Below are 19,097 nucleotides of genomic sequence, written 5' to 3'. Positions count from 1 at the left end.
CAAAATAGATGTCAACTAATTTTAAAACGATTACAGTTCTTCCGTCGACTGTACAATAAAGCATATAACAAGTTTTTTTAATAGGAACATTTACTGCAGTGTTATTTGTTCACATAAAAAACCCTATATCAAGAGTTACAGCTGCTTAAAATAGAATAATGCATCAATGCAGTGCTAGAAATTAAAACACTGCCCAATGCTTAAACAGAGTCTTTCCTGCCCATAGCAGGCATTTATTTATTTTCCTCCTAACATATTCATCTTTACGCCACTCCTTCTTTGTCTTAAATCCCCCCCACCGTCCATCTTTACTAACCCTGGATAATTTTGGCTAATAATCCTAAGTGGATCAGGTCTAATTTGGGAGCCTGATCTCAACACTTGAGGATTACCAGCGTTTAACTATGCATACATGAACAGCACAAATACACACACTCACACACGCTGTGCAGGAAACTCTTGAACTTGTTTTTCCGCTGTGCAGGGACAAAAGTTTCAGTACTGGGGCGAAAACATGAAATGAGCGCTGCAGTAAAAATAGAATCAGTCTGTTAGTCACTGTTGGAGAAGCATCGGATGATGCATTGAGGTTTAAAGAAAACAATCAGTCATTTATCCAACTTCTTGATTTCTTAACTGACATCAAATGTGGCGAACAGTCTGTCCTCAGTGTGCAGACAGAGCGGCCATCTTCCTCCAGAACTAACCAGAACTTCTTCCAGTGAGTTAGGGGGGGAAAGCTCCTTCTCTATTTAAAACAGGTATATGAATGAAATTATAAATACCACAGTATTAATATATGCCTTAGATTCAGCGTAAAGCTCCATCTCCTGCTCAGCGTGTGCTTTGCATAGAGTTTGCTGCAGTGCTAGAGGTCAACGACCCGAGGGAGCGAGAGGCTGGCTGTCAGACTGCAGCAGCACTACAGATCTCTCATCCCTCTGCAGTGCTACGGCATCACTATTACTACTGTGCTGCTGGCCCCGGCGCTCTGACGCATGCACACTGCAGGTAAACAGGGAATGCCACTCACAGGCGGGGAGACGGAAAAAGGAGAGGGATGAAGACTGGGGGGGAGAAAGAGGAGGATAATGGGAAAAATGGGGGAAAGGAAGCCTGAGAAGGGAATCAGAGGGGAAAATGAGGAAGGAAGACGATAAAAAGAGGGTGCAGAGAGGGACAGAGAGTGCCACAGGCAAACCAAATGCTACGATTTTGCTGCACTCAAGCATCCGCAAAAGCATCTAAAGGCTGGCATCACAGCAGGATTGGTCACAAGGGAAGAGGTTGAGGGTGAAAGGACAGAGCGGAGGAAAGCCAGTTGGACAAGTGTACGTTTGTATTAATTACGTGATAAAAAGATGTTGAGCAAGAGACAGAAGCCTCTGCATGTGTCTTACAGACCCTGTGTTATGAAATATACAAGGAGTGGGAGAAAACTAAGGTCGGACACAAGGCTGCGAGTCAAGGTTCGGCCTTACTGTCAATGCCCCAGAGTAGAAACAGCCTGCGCGCACACGCACACACATGAAACATAGATGACGAGTAACAAAGTTATCTGTGGAATTGTGGAAACAGTCCCAGCGAGCAAGCAAGGGCACGTACGTACGGTAAGTGCTTGTGTGAGATAGTGAAACATGACTTCCCCCTGACCTCAGCAGTGTTACTGACCGGTGACAAGGTCAGTGCTGAGTGGGACAGTATGTGTGTTTGTGTGTGAACCGGCCTGTGACACAACATCAGCACAAACAGTCTAAAAATGGCCCCACATTCCTGAATCCTCTCAGCGTGTCCTCTCTGGGATGTCCCACAGAAAATACAAGTGGACTGCAGTACGAACTTCAGCTCCAACTTACAGCGACTTCAGCCTGGACTGAATCGGTATGGTGGCTGAGATTGGACACAAGAGGAATAAAAACATGCATTTTAAGGTCAAAATTCTTTTTATCTCAGAGCAATTGACCAACTGCAGAAAATACTTCCCTTCATTCACTTATTATTGCTCGATTTATCGGCACATTTTTGCTCGTTTTGTCAATTAGGCTACAAACTGACTTCCCTTCCAGAGTCCCTAAACACCCGACACTACATACAGTACATTACTTACTAATAGAGGACCTGCTGCAGCAGGCAGTGACCTCTCCGAGCTGTGGATCTGTCAGTTTAAGAGTCCGCCACACAGGGTGCGACATATAGCACCCGTAGCTGTAAAGATATCACCCTGGGGCCAGATGATGTCATTGACTGGCACTGGCAGCTGCCACTTCCATGTGTGCTTGTGTTGGTGTAAAGTGTGTGTCACAGTGTTTCTGCTGTACTATTTGGAGTTACATGTTCAGGTAACACGTTAAAGTTTTGAGTTTAGAATTATGTTGAGGTTTTAGATCAAAGTTTAAGGGTTATTAATTACCATAAAATTCGGTGTATAGAACGCACTTTTTCATTTTCAACATCTGAAAACAATTTGAAATAGTGTTGAAATAACTTGTAAACATGTTATTAATTAATATATAGCTACAGAAAACCTTTTTCCCTAAGGGATCGCCCCAAAAACAGACAAAGTACAGGATTTAACCGTGTGTGTGTTTCAAACAAGGATGTGGAGATGTGGAGAGGGTGGTGAAAGTCCTTGATGCCTCTGTCCATGTGCAGTGTGAGGTCATCACTGGTCATTTCAGAGATGTCACCTGATCTGGTCACACCCTCGCACCACGTAATATGAGAGCACATTTAACATACACTTAGAGACACACACACACACACACACACATTCAAAAGCATATAAAGATGCAAGTGATCGGTAAGATATTTACATATGAGCATTGCATTTCTCTGTCCATCTCCCCCGACAGACTTGTTGCTGTTATATAAAGAGCACATGCATGCTGCAGATCCGGTTATACGACGTCATCCTCCACACTCTGTTTATAATGAAAGCCATATTTCATATCCACAAATCATCTATGAATCATTCCCTCCGTCTCTCATCTACATCCATAAATTAAAAGTGCAGTTTAACATAAACCTGCCTCACAGTGCGGTCGGTTGTGTCTGAAACTAAATACAGTGTGTGAGTGTGTGTCTGTGTCAAACAGTAGGATCTTTAAAGCAAACAGTGATTCATGCCATGACCTCATCAAGGCAAACACATGACATATCCGGCTCTGAAGAAAAACCACCGCCGGCTACAGCGTCTTTGTTTTAACTTGGCAAGAGGAAAAATGTGAATGAAACACACAGAAAAATCCCTGAGTTTGCCCTCTGGGTGATCTGGGAAACAATCCACGCTGTGAGTCATCAGCTAAGTCCTCAGTGCTGTTACTGTCAAGGCAGATGACACAGGAAACACTCATGTGTTGCCCTTCATGTTGAAATAATGTAATGTTACTGGAAACTTCTGTGTCCAGAACAATGAAAACTGTTCGGTGTTTTCCAAAGACATGATTAACTGTGTCTTACTTACACTTTAACAGCAGGCAAAAATCACCTTGCCTTCATTAATATTTACACAACTTCAGGAATACACACAAAATTTTACAGGAATTACCCGCCATGTATCATAATATCCCTCCGAGCAGGATAAACAGCATGTGGTGCGTCATGAGTGGAATTGATGGGGATCTTCTTCATTGCATAAATGCATTAACTGGTCACGTGCAGTCTCCCCCTGTGCTACGCAGCGGGGCACTCAGCCAGTCCGACCAATTAAGATCACAGACAAGATCACAGAGCCAGGGCCTGGATCTCTCTGCTGCTATATGGTCTTTACACAGCACCAAACGACACTAACGTAGCTACTATTCATAAACAGGACTAATATGATGAATATTATTATTATACGGGATTGCAGCTGCAGCGCTGAAACTGGATAAGTGCTATTTAGGTGTCACAGAGAGATAGTACAAGTGAGAAAAATAATTGTCATCTATTAAAGGAGCAATTCTCCCCTTGAAAAAGCCACTGTCAGTCGAAGCTGGTGTTCTCTGTAATCGATAGAAGCAATAATATTTTAAATTGGCGCCATAGCTGTTGAGAGAGTTGTACAATTAGTCTGTGGTTTCGCCCATTCTACATTCCTACAACACCCAGCGTGCATTGCGCCCCTCCCTCTGAAAGGAACAGCCCAGCAAAGTACGCTGGAGTGAAATACTACCGTTTTCCAGTCGAAGACATTGATCGGCATTAGCTCCACATAATAGCATGATAGGACTGAGGTTGAAAATTAGCGAACTGGCCCTTTAATCTTCTGATTATTGATTCTATTTTACTTAACACAACAACAGAACAATGTCCATCACAATTTCCCTTAGACGGTTATAGAGAGGAGCAGTAAATCCAAAATCAGTCCCAAATCGATTTGAATTTTGTCATTTGGTCAGCGGAAACATGATATCTACAAGGACAGAGAAAAAAAAATAAAGTTTCTAATGTGGGTTCGGCTGAAAACCACTTATTTTCATGTCAGTAAGCTGGTCCCTCAGTTTTTTTAGTTCACTTCAAATATGCCAAAACACAGGCAAATTTATGGCTCTATTTGTGTCCTCTCCACATAAAAAAACAGAAAACTAAAACTTCTAGGACTTGAACCAAGATTGTGGTTATAAATATTTAAGTTCAACTGACAGCTTGTAAGAGTAACGTCAGTTTCTAGGCTGCTGGGTCCCATTCATCAGAGGTCTGGCCTCAATACAGGAGGGATGGTGCTTCCCCAGGCTGGCTTCTGGTAGTGAAAACCTCTGGTCCATCTGTCAGGCCTCCCCGGCCGGCTGTCCCAGCCGCAGCAGCGGGGATTAGCCGGGCTTAAGCCAAGAAACCAGCCGCCTGCCCTCCAGCCTGTCAGAAAAGGCACGAGGAAGTCCTGTTTCCCAACTAAGCCTGTGCTGTCCCTCTCCCAGCAGAGGTCGACCACCACCTAACCTACTGTATCCAGCTCCATCTGACCTACATTGATGGAGAGCATTAATAAAGAGGTTATGAAGGGATGGGATGTGAAAGGGAGAAGAAAGAGGACACCATTTCGGTCGGTGCTGCGTTGGTCATGGATGTTCATTGAGCTCGGTTAACTGAAGCGTTAGGAGCTTCTATGAAAGAGGGTGAGTGCAGCGCCTTGGGGGATGCAGGCTATTAGTGCTCAATGGGATGTGAGGCGGGAGGCAGCCAGGGAGGAGGCGGAGGCAGCAGCCCATCCATGAATACCCTCAGTGCTGCTCTCCCGCTTCCTGCATTCACTTCCCCAACAAAGAGCCACAATGGTGTCCTTTGCTGTCTTGGCCGGCTGAGGCAGCTCCTGGCGATGCTCAGAGCCATGTGGGGGGTAGAGAGGCTAGTGTGTGTGTGTGTGTGTGTGTGTGTGTGTGTGTGTGGAGGGTGGGGTGGAGGGGGTTAGTTGGGAGCCGGCTTTAACGCCACACAGCCAGTCTGCACGTGCCCAGCCCGCGGCCTGCCAGTGGCCGCACAAAAGGGATGATGTCATGCTTAGCCAATAACAAAAGAGTCTGGGTCCGTCGGGCCCTCCTCTCTCACACGGCTAGCTTTATCCAGCCTAGCATTAATCGCAAGCCTTATCCTCTTTACTGGGGGTGGGGAATGGATAATAACAAACCAGCCATGGGGCAACACCAGATAGGGAGAGGAAGAGGAATAAATGATAAAGGAACTGGTCGGTAGTGGAAAGCTGGAGGCGTTGGTTGTGGGAGACAGACCGGTAGAAGGACAGACAGAGCTGTCATGAGATAGAAACTGAGAGGAATCAGGAGGAAACACGACTCTATGGGGTGCCACAGTGTGAGACCTGCCAGCCTCAGGACCCCACACTGAGATGGATCCAATAAACCCGGCACTGAAACACACTCAGGCTGCCGGCACTGACTCAAGTAATGAAACTCAAAGCCTGACTAGATCCAAAACTTCACAGCTCTCCAGCTCCAGCTTCTCAACCTCTCCAGCTTGTATTTTGTCATTACTTTCCCTGTCTAAATCAAGAGACTGCAAGACTGGGTCATGCATCATCATCACCGCCAAAAATAAAACCATTATCTGTGAAAAACTGGATCTTTTGGTCGAGATGAGTCATGGGATGCAGGATCTCCTGCGTGGCCTTCAGGCTGGCAGAATGCACTGATACAAGAGGTGTTATGCAAGATACTTGTGCAGTTAATAGTAATTAATTTTGAGTGAGAAGAAAGGCATGTGGGTTTGACTGCCAGAGGTCCTTAAAATAAGGCTGAATTTAAACTAATTGGTGTAACAGAGAGTCGGTGAGAAACAGCAGAAGCATAGAGACTCGCAGCCAACTATGCAATTATACAGCCGCTATTAGCTGAACTGAAGGTCACTTGACTTGTGAAGGTAACAATCATACACAGTTCTCCTTCATTTACCATCTGACCATAAGGAAAGTGTCAGGCACCTACAACTGTAATGATCCAACAGGAGCAGCAAAGCAATAATCCAAAGTAATGATGTGTAATTATTTGCAATTTGGTAGGTAGGGTGTGAGTTCTCGAGCTGTGTAGAAAATGGAAATATAGAGTCATACTGTTCCACACAACTCCAGGACTATAATCTACAGTGCATACAAAGGAAGCAGGAAGAAAATCCCATTCATACGTGGAGGTTCAACAGACTGAGATGTGTCACAGGTCAGACCGTGACAAGGAAGTAAAACAACAAAAACAAAAGCATTTTATGGACTGGAAGTCAAAGCCAATGTGTCACACCTATGAAAAACATTTAAATCACCTGCTGCGTGTCATCGGCCTCTGTGAATCAGCGTTTTAGTGCCCTGGGTGTTCCTTGGCTAAAAGTTAAATCAAGACCAAAAATAACATTCTGAGAACTAGTGCAACCAGGAAGAGGAATTTCATGTGTCATCTACACCGCTTTGTTAATGTGTCACTGTTATGTGATGCATGCACGCACAAACTGCAGTACATGAGGGCACAAAACTACTCCCACACATTAAACACACAACCCCCTCCTCCTCCTCTGCTTAGGTTTTCCCTCTCAGAGTTCCTACGGTTTCACACGGCGACTAAAAATACAGGAGTCAGCGTGCCACGGGTGGACAGGCCATGGAAAAAAGGCTGTCATATTCGCAGGAGAAGTCATGGAAAACGCGAGGATCCGATTTCAGGGCCACTGATAAGCAACAAACCTACAGTACGCCCGCCCGCCTGCCCGCCAAATATAGCACCCGCTGATGGGCCGCAGGGATCGGGCTAGCACTGAGGAGACCAATGGTGGTGATTAGTGGTGCACGGGTCAGGCTGTTGGAAGTGTTCTGGGAAACCCGTGGAGATGTGAGGGAGTAAGTGCTTTGCTTGAGGACACTTCAGAGAGGTGAAAAACTGTTGACATAGATACTTGATTCTGAGATCTTGAGTTTGAGTATTTGGTACAACTTGCTTCATCTCCTGGTTTAATACCATACTTAAGAGTACACTCCTCAACAGGATGTTCTGTCACAAAAAGTCCCTGATTTTTTGCACTGCTTTGCTGATTCTGCAGAAACAAGTAAGACTATGCTGAACTATGCCACAACACTGGAGTGAAAAGGCACCATTTCAATTCACGACCCAAGTGTCGCATGCATAGTTAAAATCAAATAAGCAGATATTTAACTGCAGCTTTTGGTCTGTTGATGAGGAAACTTACTAAATACAAAAAGTGCTGCATTAAAAAACATCAACCATCTAAATAATGCTGCTGAACCTCAAAAGAAACTGTTTTAGGAACATCTAGGACAGATTACATGAGTGTAACTCTCATGTATGTAGAGAAGGTATAAGGCCATTACCAGAAGCAAGTTTGCTTAGCTGACCTGAACACCAAAAAACAAAGTTTAAAATTAGCTGTGTACAAGGATTATGTGACAGATTTCAAGCAAGTAGGGATCAAGGGACTGATTCACGAAAGGATTGTGCGGCTTTTGCGTCCGCAGAATCTGTGCAAATTGCACAAAAAGACTCCGTCTAATTCTCCAAGCGCAGAGGGTTGAATGCACCCCAAAGTGCGCTGCAGAGCAAACAGTGTCTCTGTGCTCTGGTGCCGTTTGCACTTATTGAAATGAGCTATTATACAAGCATTCGGAGCAAATTTGACCCCTTTCTATGCAAATGAGCCTCGTGGCAAAAAGCAGCCTATTCACAAACACCAGCGCTAACAGCACCGCGCAGTTAGAGTGAAGATATTACCGTAGAGCAGAGAGCTAGCGGTAACTGCGGCGCAGTTTTATAAGGGCTGTCACGCTCTGAGTTTTCACTGATCTTGACAACAATTTCCGGTGCAATCAGCGGCCACAATTCATTCTTAGTGAATTTACCTCCTGGTGTCTTGTCTTTATCAGCCAGGTGGACGCATGCCACTCAGACACTTTGAATCAAGTCTGGCACTCAAATCAAACGCTCTCTAATCTCTGGCATCCCATCCCACCACTTAAAAAGCATCACCTTACAGATCTGCTGAGCTTCCACTCACCTTCACCTTGCCATTGGGTTGCAGCAGCTCAGTGACGGACACTTTGTCCTGCTGCAGGCGCCTCTTCACCAGCTTGGAGCAGCAGACGTTGACCGCACCTTGCACGTGCGACGCATTGTACTCAGAGAAGGTCCGGCTGTCGATCACCAGCAAACGTCCGGTTCCTCTCTGGATGAGGCTCGCCAGGCGCTTGATGTCCATGGCGCTCCGCTTAGTCGGCCCTTTTTCCCCTGCCATGATGTAGGAGGGGTGGAGTGGTCACAGACGTGAGGTAGAAAGCGATGGGGGTGTGGAGGAAGAGGGGAAGCTGAGAGGGGAAAGGTGGAGGAAGAGATGGGGAGGAGGAGGAGGTGAGGTCAGTGGAGGAGGGCTAACACCGGAGCGGGCGCTAAGAGATTCATGGTGCCTGAAAAAAGGAGAATAAATTACAGTTAGAATGATATTTGTGTCAGAAAGCAGCATTCAAAAGTGCAACTTTAGATGCTGACGATCAGACATTGAGGACATGAGCACCTCTTGTCCTGAGCTTCAGGCCACTCAAGCTAGTGCAAACAAATCAATACAAATAAAATAAAAACATTCAATCCCCACTGCTGCAAAGCAACAATGATGGATTCATTTCGCAATATTTTCCAAACAACAGTCAGGTGCACGGTGTATTTATATGCACCTGTATCATCTTTTATTGGCAGGCTTTGAGCACCTTACGGTTAAAAATAGCCACAATGCTAAACATGAATATAAAAGTTATTTAAAGGCTTAAAAGCCAGCTGGATGATCCACCGGGATTTATCACTCCCGAGATCTGAAGCAATGTCACACATCCAAATACAGAGCCAAAGACTTAAGCCCGACATGCACAACAATAAAATGTGTGTGCGTGTCTGCGTTAAGTGTATGTGAAGGTTGGTTGTTGTTGATCGAGGGTCTCTTGTGGGGTAGCTCATGAAACAGGAAACTGAGGGCGTGAGATAAATTAAGCCGGGGGAATTCAGAGAGCAGGTCTGGACACAGGCAAACAGCCCCTGTGACATCCTGTGTATGTGTGTGTGTGTGTGTGTGTGTGCGTGTGTTACAGAGACCCATCCATAAACTTGATGAACTGCCTCCTCCGATCTATCACAACTAATCACTCTGATCTCCTCAATGCTCACGTTCACCGCAGCGCTTGTAAGTTTAACGTGAGACGCACACACATGTGATCATTTATCGGTGTTGAGAGATCGATGACGTGTGTGAGAGAAAAGTGTGCAAGGCAATCTGACCGTTACAAAAACCACAGTGCCTCTTGTTTTAGAGACTTAACAGTATGAATAAAAACCCTGCGTAGGTGGAGGACTTGATGAGTTCTTTGGTCAGCCAGGTGTCATGCGACAAGTGAGAAGGTCAGAATGTGAATGCAGTCGTGTTGTTTTATTCATCTACAGGCACGTGGTGTCATGAAAAATAAATGGGCCTCCTCTCATTTACCCCAAAGCCTAAATGGAGGTTTTAAGCTCCATTGAAAAGGGAGAGTAGGACAGACAGAGGTGTAGAAACAGATAGTGCAGGGAGATAGTTTAACAGCAGGAATACACAATCAGATTTATCATACCAGCGTGATCCTGAGTATGCCCTAGTCTAGTATCAATTTATGTGGGCTGTAAGAAACTGCAATTAATTATCTATAATGAAAAAAATTGAAATGAGCAGTGGTGGAAAGGTGGATCAGATGTTCAGGAGGCTCTGCAACTTCTCACCTCTGCTCTCTGACACTGACGGTGTGGAGAGAGGAGGGGTGAGGTTTTAAAGGATGTTATTCAGTGAGGATCTCTCCAGCCTTGCAACTCATCCAGCTCAAGGTAAGGGAGGGGACAGTCGTGAAGAACAGAGGGAGGAAGAAAAATATGTAGAGAAAGGAGGGATGGGCTGAGAAAAAGAAATCGCACAGCACCAAACTAAAGACCTGGATGTTGAGAAGCTTATTACACAAGCTGTGACAATCATGGTCATCACAGTCATGCATCATCCCTCTCTGGATCTACAAAATAATCATCTCCCGTCAGATTCTATAAGCTGCCGGCCGAGCCTGAACGTAGATGTACACATGCTGTTGCTGCCTGGCAACCTGCCTGATGCAAGAGCAGCAGCACAGGAACATGGAGGATCATCTACATATAGACAGTAGCAACTGTCTGCACTGTAAACACAGCCAGCCTGCTGCTGTATCAGAGGATGGGCAGACACAAGGGATTCATTTTGATTAAGTGAAATGTATAAGATAGACACTTAGAGAAGATTGAAGGTAGTGCAAACATAATGCAGCATATAGTAAAAAAGCAACACTGACACATAAATCTAATGCAGTAATCTAATCTAATCTGTCTGTCACTGTAGATCTCTGCATTAAGCACATTTAAGTGACCTGCGGCGACACAACAACACATACGTTTACTGACAGGGTGACATTTCCCCACTTTTCCCATGGTGTGCACCCCTGCAGCCATTCTGCAGAAATACTCAGCGTAGCTGCAATGCCAGCGCCCCCCTCCCACAAACAGCCCCCCGCCACATTACGACCTGCCCCATCACCTGTTATACCATACCTTATTTGGCGCGGAGCCCTTTAGCCGAGCAGCTAACAACACAGCTTCCAGGGGTGTGAATCCTTCTCTCTCTTTTCTTGTTTCCTTGCTGCTGTGCAGAACATCTGACGCTAATGTCTAATGGCGACCGCTCTCCCACCCGCCCAGCTCTCTCTCACTTTTTCACTCTGAATCCCTCCTTCGTCCTCTATCACTCTCTTTCTTGCTCTTGTGCAGTGAACGGGGACGGGGAGGGGAGGAGTGTGCAGGTTTACATGTGTGGCGGTGGTGGTGGTGAGAGGGAGAGACTGGGTGCTGTGCATCTTTCAACGCCGCTAGACAATCATCCTATGGTAACCTCGCTCTCACTGGACCCTGTTTGTGTGGACAAGAGGGGGGATGAAGAAAGGAGACAATAAAGCTAATTAAGAGGAAGAGAGGGAAATATCAGAATATGGGAGGGGAGAGAAATAAGATGATGAGTGACACAGAGAGGGAGCTCAAACTCACTATGCTTACTCAGCACAACAACCACAACCCTGCCTTATGCAAAACCCTCTTTCTTCCTCCATCTTGCATCCAGCCGGGGACAATAGGGAGCAAAAACACAAACAAGCTCCTCGGACTAAAATAGGCAGCAGCCAGGAGCTCGCTGCGAGGCTGTGGCTGAACGGAGCAAAACAAGCCGAGAGGAGAGGAAGCGAGGAGACAGAGGCAGCGTGCACAGGCCCGGAGCAGATTCTGTTGTTGCCATAGAAACAGCCCGGCTGGGGTGAGCAGGGGGCACGGGGAGGGTGATGGTGATGGGATGCTACTGGTGCTGACGCTGGATCAGGATACAAGAGAGGAGAGGGCTAAAACTGACAGAGCTACACTGAACATACTCGTTAAATAGATTCAAACTTTAGCTGCTCATCTACATTGAACTCACTGGGTGAGATTTTAGCACAACTTTGTTTCTGTGTCCTCAGCTGGTTGGACAACAACATCCTTCTCAGCACATTTCCACAAACGTAATCAAAGGAAGTTGGCGAACAAGTACCTTAATGTTGCAGCTTTGCAGTTACACCTTGACTGCAGGCTGGAGGCAGAAGAACCAGATAAACTGGTCCATTCTGAAAGATTTTCTTTTATCTTAACTGGGAATTTAAATATCTTAATGTGTCTACAGTGCCTCTGAAGTCTTGAAACTGTGAGTTTTGTGCATCATTAAAAGTATGTGTATTTTTCAAAAACACTTACACATACATGTAAAGTATTAACCCTAAACACAGCAAAAGTATGAAGAAAAAGTTAAACTGTCATATCTAATCTCTTCAAACTCATACAAAACAAGGGTTCTTATTACAGCTGTAACTGGTAATCGATTAATAGACAGAAAGAAAACTAATATATTTCTAAGTTTTTTACCTTTTGATAAATTGTTTGGGTTTTTTTCCAAGAAAAAAATGTTCTCTTTGACGGCACCTAAGGCGATAAACGGTAATTGCGGGAGCACACTTCCCAGATATCCAGACAGTGTCACATGTGTGACGACCATGTTTAGCTCCGGTTGTAACTCTTGATTTTCCTCGCTGACGGTCGGTTCCTTTTTAGACTGTTTGCCTTCATCTGAGCGTCAAATTTGTTTTTTTTTTCTTTGGATTTTCACTTATTTTTGAAGTTGTATCTGTAGTCATCGATCTTTTCTTTGTTTGTTCAGCCATAGTAGATTACTGTTTACTCACCACACTTGCAGAGACCGGAAAAGCAGCAGCTTAGCTCCGCCTACCCTCTCTGACAGACCAACCACTGCTGGGTGATGGAAAACACGTCACTAACTGGGCGCTGATTGTGATTTTTTGTGCGCAAATGTGGCCACAGACAGTCCATAATAATACTATATACTGCAAATGCAAAGGCTTTCACTAGTAGGCCAAAGGCTCAGTCACCATTGTGTTACCTCATTCGGCCATAGATATAGATGACTTAACAGACATTTATTTACATGAAAATCTTTGAGATTATCACTTTAAATTTAAGGAATTGCTGCTTTTGTGATTTTGTAAATGAAATGTCTTTTGGTTTTAAACGGTTGGTTTTACGAAATAAGTAATTAAAAACTTCACTTCGGGCTCTGGAAATTGCAATGACCGTTTTCATACTTCCCAACATTTTATAGACTAAATGATTAATTAAATTGTAAAAACATCGGCAGAATAATCTATAACAAAAATAAGCATTACTTGCCGCCCTTGTTCTTATTTACTTTTTGTAACACTTACTGGTTAAATTATTAATTATACCAGTAGTGTATAATTAATAATGATCAAATGAGATTTCAATTCATACATGTTAAAAAATAACTGCAAGTTTTCCAACTAGACATAACAGGAAAGAGGAAATTCTAAAGAGCCACAAATTCCCCATCGCTTGTAAAGTTGAATCCTGTCACACAAATCATCAACCGACTTTACTGTCACTCTCTTTACAGCTGATAACAAAGAATGATAATAAAGAAGTCACTTCTTTCTTTAAGGTCAATTAACAAAATTGAGGAAGTAACTTAATCCCTCTATAATGGTTAATCCATGCAGGCATATCCATACAAAAGCATGAGCTGAGCATGATGGCTCAATAATGTCATATCAGACATCAGGGAGAGACAAACACAAAGAGAGCAACTGGAGGGCAACCAGCACTGAGGTAACACCATCCAGGTTATTCATTAACTGCCTGCATAACGTCACCTGTGGCCAGAGCCTTGACTACACTGACATAAAGCTGCTCATACAAATACAGACATGACTTGTTTGTTTTGACCACAAACAATGACATCATCAGAGAGCCTCACAGCCTGAACTCTCACGGCCACAGGCGCTCTCATGCACTAAAAGTTTGCATCCAACTCTTTGTAGTGTTTGTGTCAGAGATGTGACCACAAAAAAGGGAGGACACTATCAACTATGAGCTGCTGGAGGATTACAGGGTCACCAATTCATACTGGAGAATTCAGCACCAAGATTTATGTTTCATGTTTGGGAAAGCTGACATGCACACTGCTGGGTTTGTAGTTACTCAATAACCAGTCAGATAAGAGTATTTCTGACCTATTTCCTGAGTGTTTTTGTTCATTTAGTTTATTTTAAAGACTTTTTCTTTAAAATTAAGGAAAGTAAAATTAGATTTTTTTGGTAGTTTGATCATTATTTTCTTAACAAACAGAGCTTGCTAGTCGATGTCAGAAAATATCAGTCTTAATTTCCTGTTTCAAATTTCCGATTGCTATCTATACATATACATAATGTGTCTGTTATCATATAAGACAAGCAGCAAAACCTACAAAACCTAGCAAGTGGGATATTGAATAATATAATAACCATAGGCTACTGCTACAATAATCACATATAAACAAATCCCTTGCCACACTGGGACTAATCTAAAAGGTATTTTAAAAAACGTATTCATGGATGCCTACATATCTCAATGATAGTAATACAAGTCAGCAAATAAATGAAAGTGAAATATGATAAATGTGTTCATCATGAATGGGGTCAGTAGAGTGACAAGCCTGGCCTTTGCATACAGAAATAGCACACATGGAAAATGATACAACATGAGTGGTGCTGTTACAGTGAACATGTAATTTGGAAAAATCAATTTCTGGTTGGCCCTGGTGGAGCAGAAGCATCATCATACTGTAAACAACATAACCAGGTTCAAAGCCTTCTGGTGCCCTTTAATCAATACCCTCCCTGTTGGCTGCTGCAAATTGCGGGGTCGAATAACAAAGTGGGGCTACCCCGGAGTGTACCACAACAATCATCACGACATGGATACTGAGGGGAATAATACCAAAAATACCTGAATTAAAAATACACTGCAGGCCCTATAAATAGTGAATAAATAATACTGCAGGGAATCGTTCATCAATACCTGTATCTCTTTATCGTGAAAAACAGGGAGATGGGGCGCACAAAGAAACAAATAGGACATTGTGTGTTTGATAACGTTAATAACAATGATGGAGGGTGAGCGCTCGTAGCGCACTATAATAAACCGACCTACATAAGCAATAACACGAGAACACAAAGCAGACAGCGGTCATTATCTTTAAAGTGTAGTATTAAAGGCATAAAATAATGTTTAATGAAAGGTTCACTGCGCGTTGTTCGAGTGGGAAACCTGCCCCGTGTTGTTATGACGCGTGGATATGTCCGCATGCGAAAATGAACCACTCCATTGATCGCACAGGCTGTGATGATTAAATGCAGCAGCGCGCACAATAAACACAAAATAGACACAAAGACGTGTTTTACATACCTTCAATTGCCGGGCAGTAAATGTTCAGAGGTTTTTCAAAATAATAGCATCGGTAACATCAGCATGTACGGGTTTAATTTCCATTATAAGACGGGCGCGCACATAGAGAGGAGGGGGGAGCGCGCGCTGACAGACTAGCCGCAGCAGCGGGGGGGCACGAGCGCAGTTAGCAAGCAACCGCTGCTATCCTAAGCTAGCTCTGTAGATACCAACGCACTTTATAACATCATATCTCGTTTAATACAAACACACAACACTCACCTCTGGCTCCACGCGGCTCCTGTGTGTTATTCAGCTGTTTGTCCTCCATGTGTGAGGGGACAGCCGCGGTGTCTTCATGGGGCTGGCCGGTGTTTACCTGTCTGTGTTGCGGGGGACAGGACAGCTGACACAGGGTGACAGCGCCAGGAACAAACGAGACATGAAAGCGCGGTGATAGGCTGTAAAACCGCTCCTTCAGCCGTTTATCTACGTTGTTGGCTCGTGGAGGGATAGATTAGCTTTGCTAGGCTAGGTTAAAGCTAAAACGAGTAGTATGTGAGTGTGTTTTGGGGAGGGGAGGGGGGGTTAGTTACAGAAGGTGCACTTTAGCACTGACTTGAACTAAAGCGATGAGGTCATGGTTCAGCAGGGAGAAGAGAAAAAAAAGAAAAACATATATGGGGTTGACGTCACCTCCAGCCAATCAGCACAGACGGCTCAGGGGATGGGTGACGTCGGCGGTCTGATCCGCGGATTAAAGGGACAGTCCGGCTTTTTAAAGGAGACGCACGTATGAAGCGTGCAGTCATTGGGCTTCCGTAGCCACTAACAAGTGTCAGTGATACATAAATCAAGATGAGATTATAGTGAAAAACAGGACAATAAAAACAAACGCAACCGTAAATATATTTTCAAGCAAATCAGCGTGATATTGATTTTAGAACTATATTATTTTATGATAATAAGTTACTCTAATGTTGCTCTAAGTTAGGTTATTTATTTGTTTTCTAAAATTGCCAAAATTCCATGACAAACCAAATATTTTTTTTCTCAGTGATATTGAAAAGTGTAAAATAGAGATGTCTGTGAAATTCAGGAACAATCATACAGTAATATTGATAAGCTGACCTTGAGCTCCATGGTGATGTAGTGTGGAAGTGTAGTGTGCCCACTAGTGCATGTACGTTTATCAAAAGCTGCAGAGTTAAAATTCTGATAACACATTTTATCCTTGCTTTATTTAATCTATCCTCAGCCTTTCCTTTGTCTGCTGGTACAGGTCCTTTACCCTTAAAAGCAAAAACTGATTGCAGGTATCAGCAAGGTGTGCAGTTAAACTTAACTGATCTCTCACACCAGTATAAAGTTGGAGCTTGAAGAAAGCCCAGCCCGTCCTGGCTGATCGTCGTCATCCTCAGTGTAAGACATTCATGTTTCCTCCAACTGGCCGCAGATACAGTTTTCAAAGATTCAAGACAAATAGACCTAAAGACTTGACTGTCCTTGCTGCAATTTGCCATTTAAATAACTTAATGTGATTTCTATGCATTACATTTTTTCTTCATTGTATACCTTTTATTCATGTCATCAGTGCTGTCTGTTCTTAAAAATATCTCTGACCATCGCTGTTTTTGACACAGGACTAGTTCAATGCTGCTTTCATTCCACCACCAACATGTCTATGATGAAAACAACTCAGTTTGTTGTTGATTTATTGTCAGCCCCACAACTGTTTATCAGCACTTCTGTGTTTTCCCAGGTCTAAATGCTGAGGTGTACAGTAGCCTATATTAAAGTCTCTTTTATGGAATAATTGCCCCTTCCCAAATCACCAACCAGCTGAAACCAACAAACTAAAAACACAAATTCAACTAATGACCACATGCATAGAAGCGGGAAATTAGGTTTGGAGGCCCTGATTTGTAATTTTTTCATTTTTTTGTAATTGCTTTTTTACTGTCAATAAACAGTGATATAGTCTTTTTTTAAATAATCACATCCTCTCTTATTACACCAAGATACAAGACCCTTACATCAGTAGAAACTCCATATCCCCAAATCAAATCTTTCTCAGAGCTAAATATGTGTTTTCCATAATGTTTTTTATTTGCACATGTCTAAAACATGTTGTGACTCAGATTGCTGACTTTGAACATGGGGTGCAAAAAATGAAAAAAGATTCCAGCCATATTCTCTCCACTTCTTTGAGCCTGTGGATGAATGCTGTGTGCTCCACATTAAACTCCAATCAGCATGTGATATTTCTACCATTATATATTTTTTCCTATTTCAGGCATTCTCATTAGATATTAAATGGACTTCAGTGTAATTTGGTTCTGCCATTTGGGGTCCCTTTTAGCTGTTGCCACATATATATTGTACTACATCTTATACCTTATACCTCATATTATACTGTATTATCTCATACTGTTTCAATGCTGCTGCTATCACCCTTGCCATGCCACTTTATCTCGTAACTGTCACTTTAACTTGGCACTTACTCCTACTTGTATAACAGTCATTTAAACCTCTTATTTTTATTTTATCCATTTAACATATTCTTATTTCTTTATTGTATTTACTTACTTGCTGTTTTGTCTTTGTGCTGCTGCAACACTCGAATTTCCGCTCTGGGGATCAATAAAGGATTATATTATTTTATCTTGTCTCATCTTGAAGTTCTGCAATTGTTTTTAAGTTGACAGACGGACTTATTACATATTAAATGGATTTCTGCTATTTTGGGCCCCTGAAATTCTTGTGGCCTCAGCTGTAATTTGTGTTTAGTTCTTATTAGCAAACAAGAATGGTGAACAATTAAATCAGCATGTTAGCTTGCTGATGTTAGCATTAAGCTCAAAGCTCTAAACTGAGTGCAGCCTCACAGAGCATCTAACATGTCTGCTCCCTCTCGTAACCTTTTGACCTCAACATAAAATTTGCAACATAAGTATCACTTCATATGTAAACACATCTTAACCACCTATTTATGTAAGACGGTAATCAGTCTATTCAACTGCAACAACAGTTTTATTTGGCTAAATCACATGACAACATAAAACAAAGTGCAGAAGAACATTAAAAAAGGGATTTGAGGATGCCGCAGCAGCTCCTCAATTGCAACAGTCGTTCTGCTGGGAGGCATGGCTGGCTTGTCTCGCCTTGAAGGAGGTCCATCGGGCGTACTGCTCCTCAGCCTTGAGCTTTTTCTTCTCCTCTTTTTTCTCTCTATGGTCCCGGTATTTGTCCACCCAGTACCCAACCTTCAGTTTGTCTGGCAGCCGTGACATTGGCTCGCTGGGTTTGGGTGTTTCTGTATTTTCTTAAGACAAAGGAGATATAAGTTTCAGTTTGACATACAAGACACACCTAAGGACTTTATATGTTCAGAATTAAAAAAACGGAAAGTATGTTGATAATATCAGGAAATATGACCTGAATACAAACCTTCAGTCTTTGGGACTTCTCTTGCAGTAAAGAGGAGGTAGGTGGAGCTGTTTGGCAGCGGCTTCTGCACTCGAACCCAGTTGTTGATCAGGGTTTCCTTTTTGCCCTGCTGCTTGTCAGCCTTCAGGTCAGAGGTCATGCGATCATCGCTGGCTTTGTCTTCCACTTTTGGCAGACAACAGTGCTCAGCCTCCTCTCGCCTCCTCTGCTGCTCCTCTTTCAGAGCCATGATGGTGTACCTGGACCTTTGCACAGACTCCTCCTCCACCTGCATCACTTCTTTCCAGTGAAGCCTCTCGTGCTTCAGCTGGTTTGTTCTGCTTT

The 19,097-nt window shown here is 43.4% G+C and overlaps 1 protein-coding gene across 4 annotated transcripts in view; it reads right to left on the bottom strand.

The window, feature by feature from the left end:
• Positions 1 to 15,781, bottom strand: part of dusp8a (dual specificity phosphatase 8a) — a 44,434-nt gene extending 28,653 nt beyond the window's left edge. Inside the window, exons 1-2 of one of the 4 annotated variants that reach the window (XM_069685692.1) lie at positions 15,606 to 15,781; positions 8,479 to 8,884 (exon numbers count right to left, since the gene is read on the bottom strand). In XM_069685692.1, coding sequence (XP_069541793.1) covers positions 8,479 to 8,715 — 237 coding nt within the window. In that variant the 5' untranslated portion in view covers positions 8,716 to 8,884; positions 15,606 to 15,781. Of the gene's footprint in view, positions 1 to 8,478; positions 8,885 to 10,217; positions 10,353 to 11,063; positions 11,254 to 15,344; positions 15,428 to 15,605 lie in introns of those variants that run through there. The other 3 variants (XM_069685694.1, XM_069685695.1, XM_069685696.1) reach the window with 3 other exon arrangements.
• Between the last annotated feature and the right edge of the window lie 3,316 nt (positions 15,782 to 19,097).

This window comes from Semicossyphus pulcher, unplaced genomic scaffold (genome assembly GCF_022749685.1).
Source record: "Semicossyphus pulcher isolate SPU_LCO1_2020_fin unplaced genomic scaffold, fSemPul1.0.p SCAF_8, whole genome shotgun sequence".
In the NCBI taxonomy this organism is placed as follows: domain Eukaryota; kingdom Metazoa; phylum Chordata; class Actinopteri; order Labriformes; family Labridae; genus Semicossyphus; species Semicossyphus pulcher.
The sequence above is the reverse complement of the archived record's forward strand: the minus strand, read 5'-3'. Positions and strand labels throughout refer to the sequence as shown.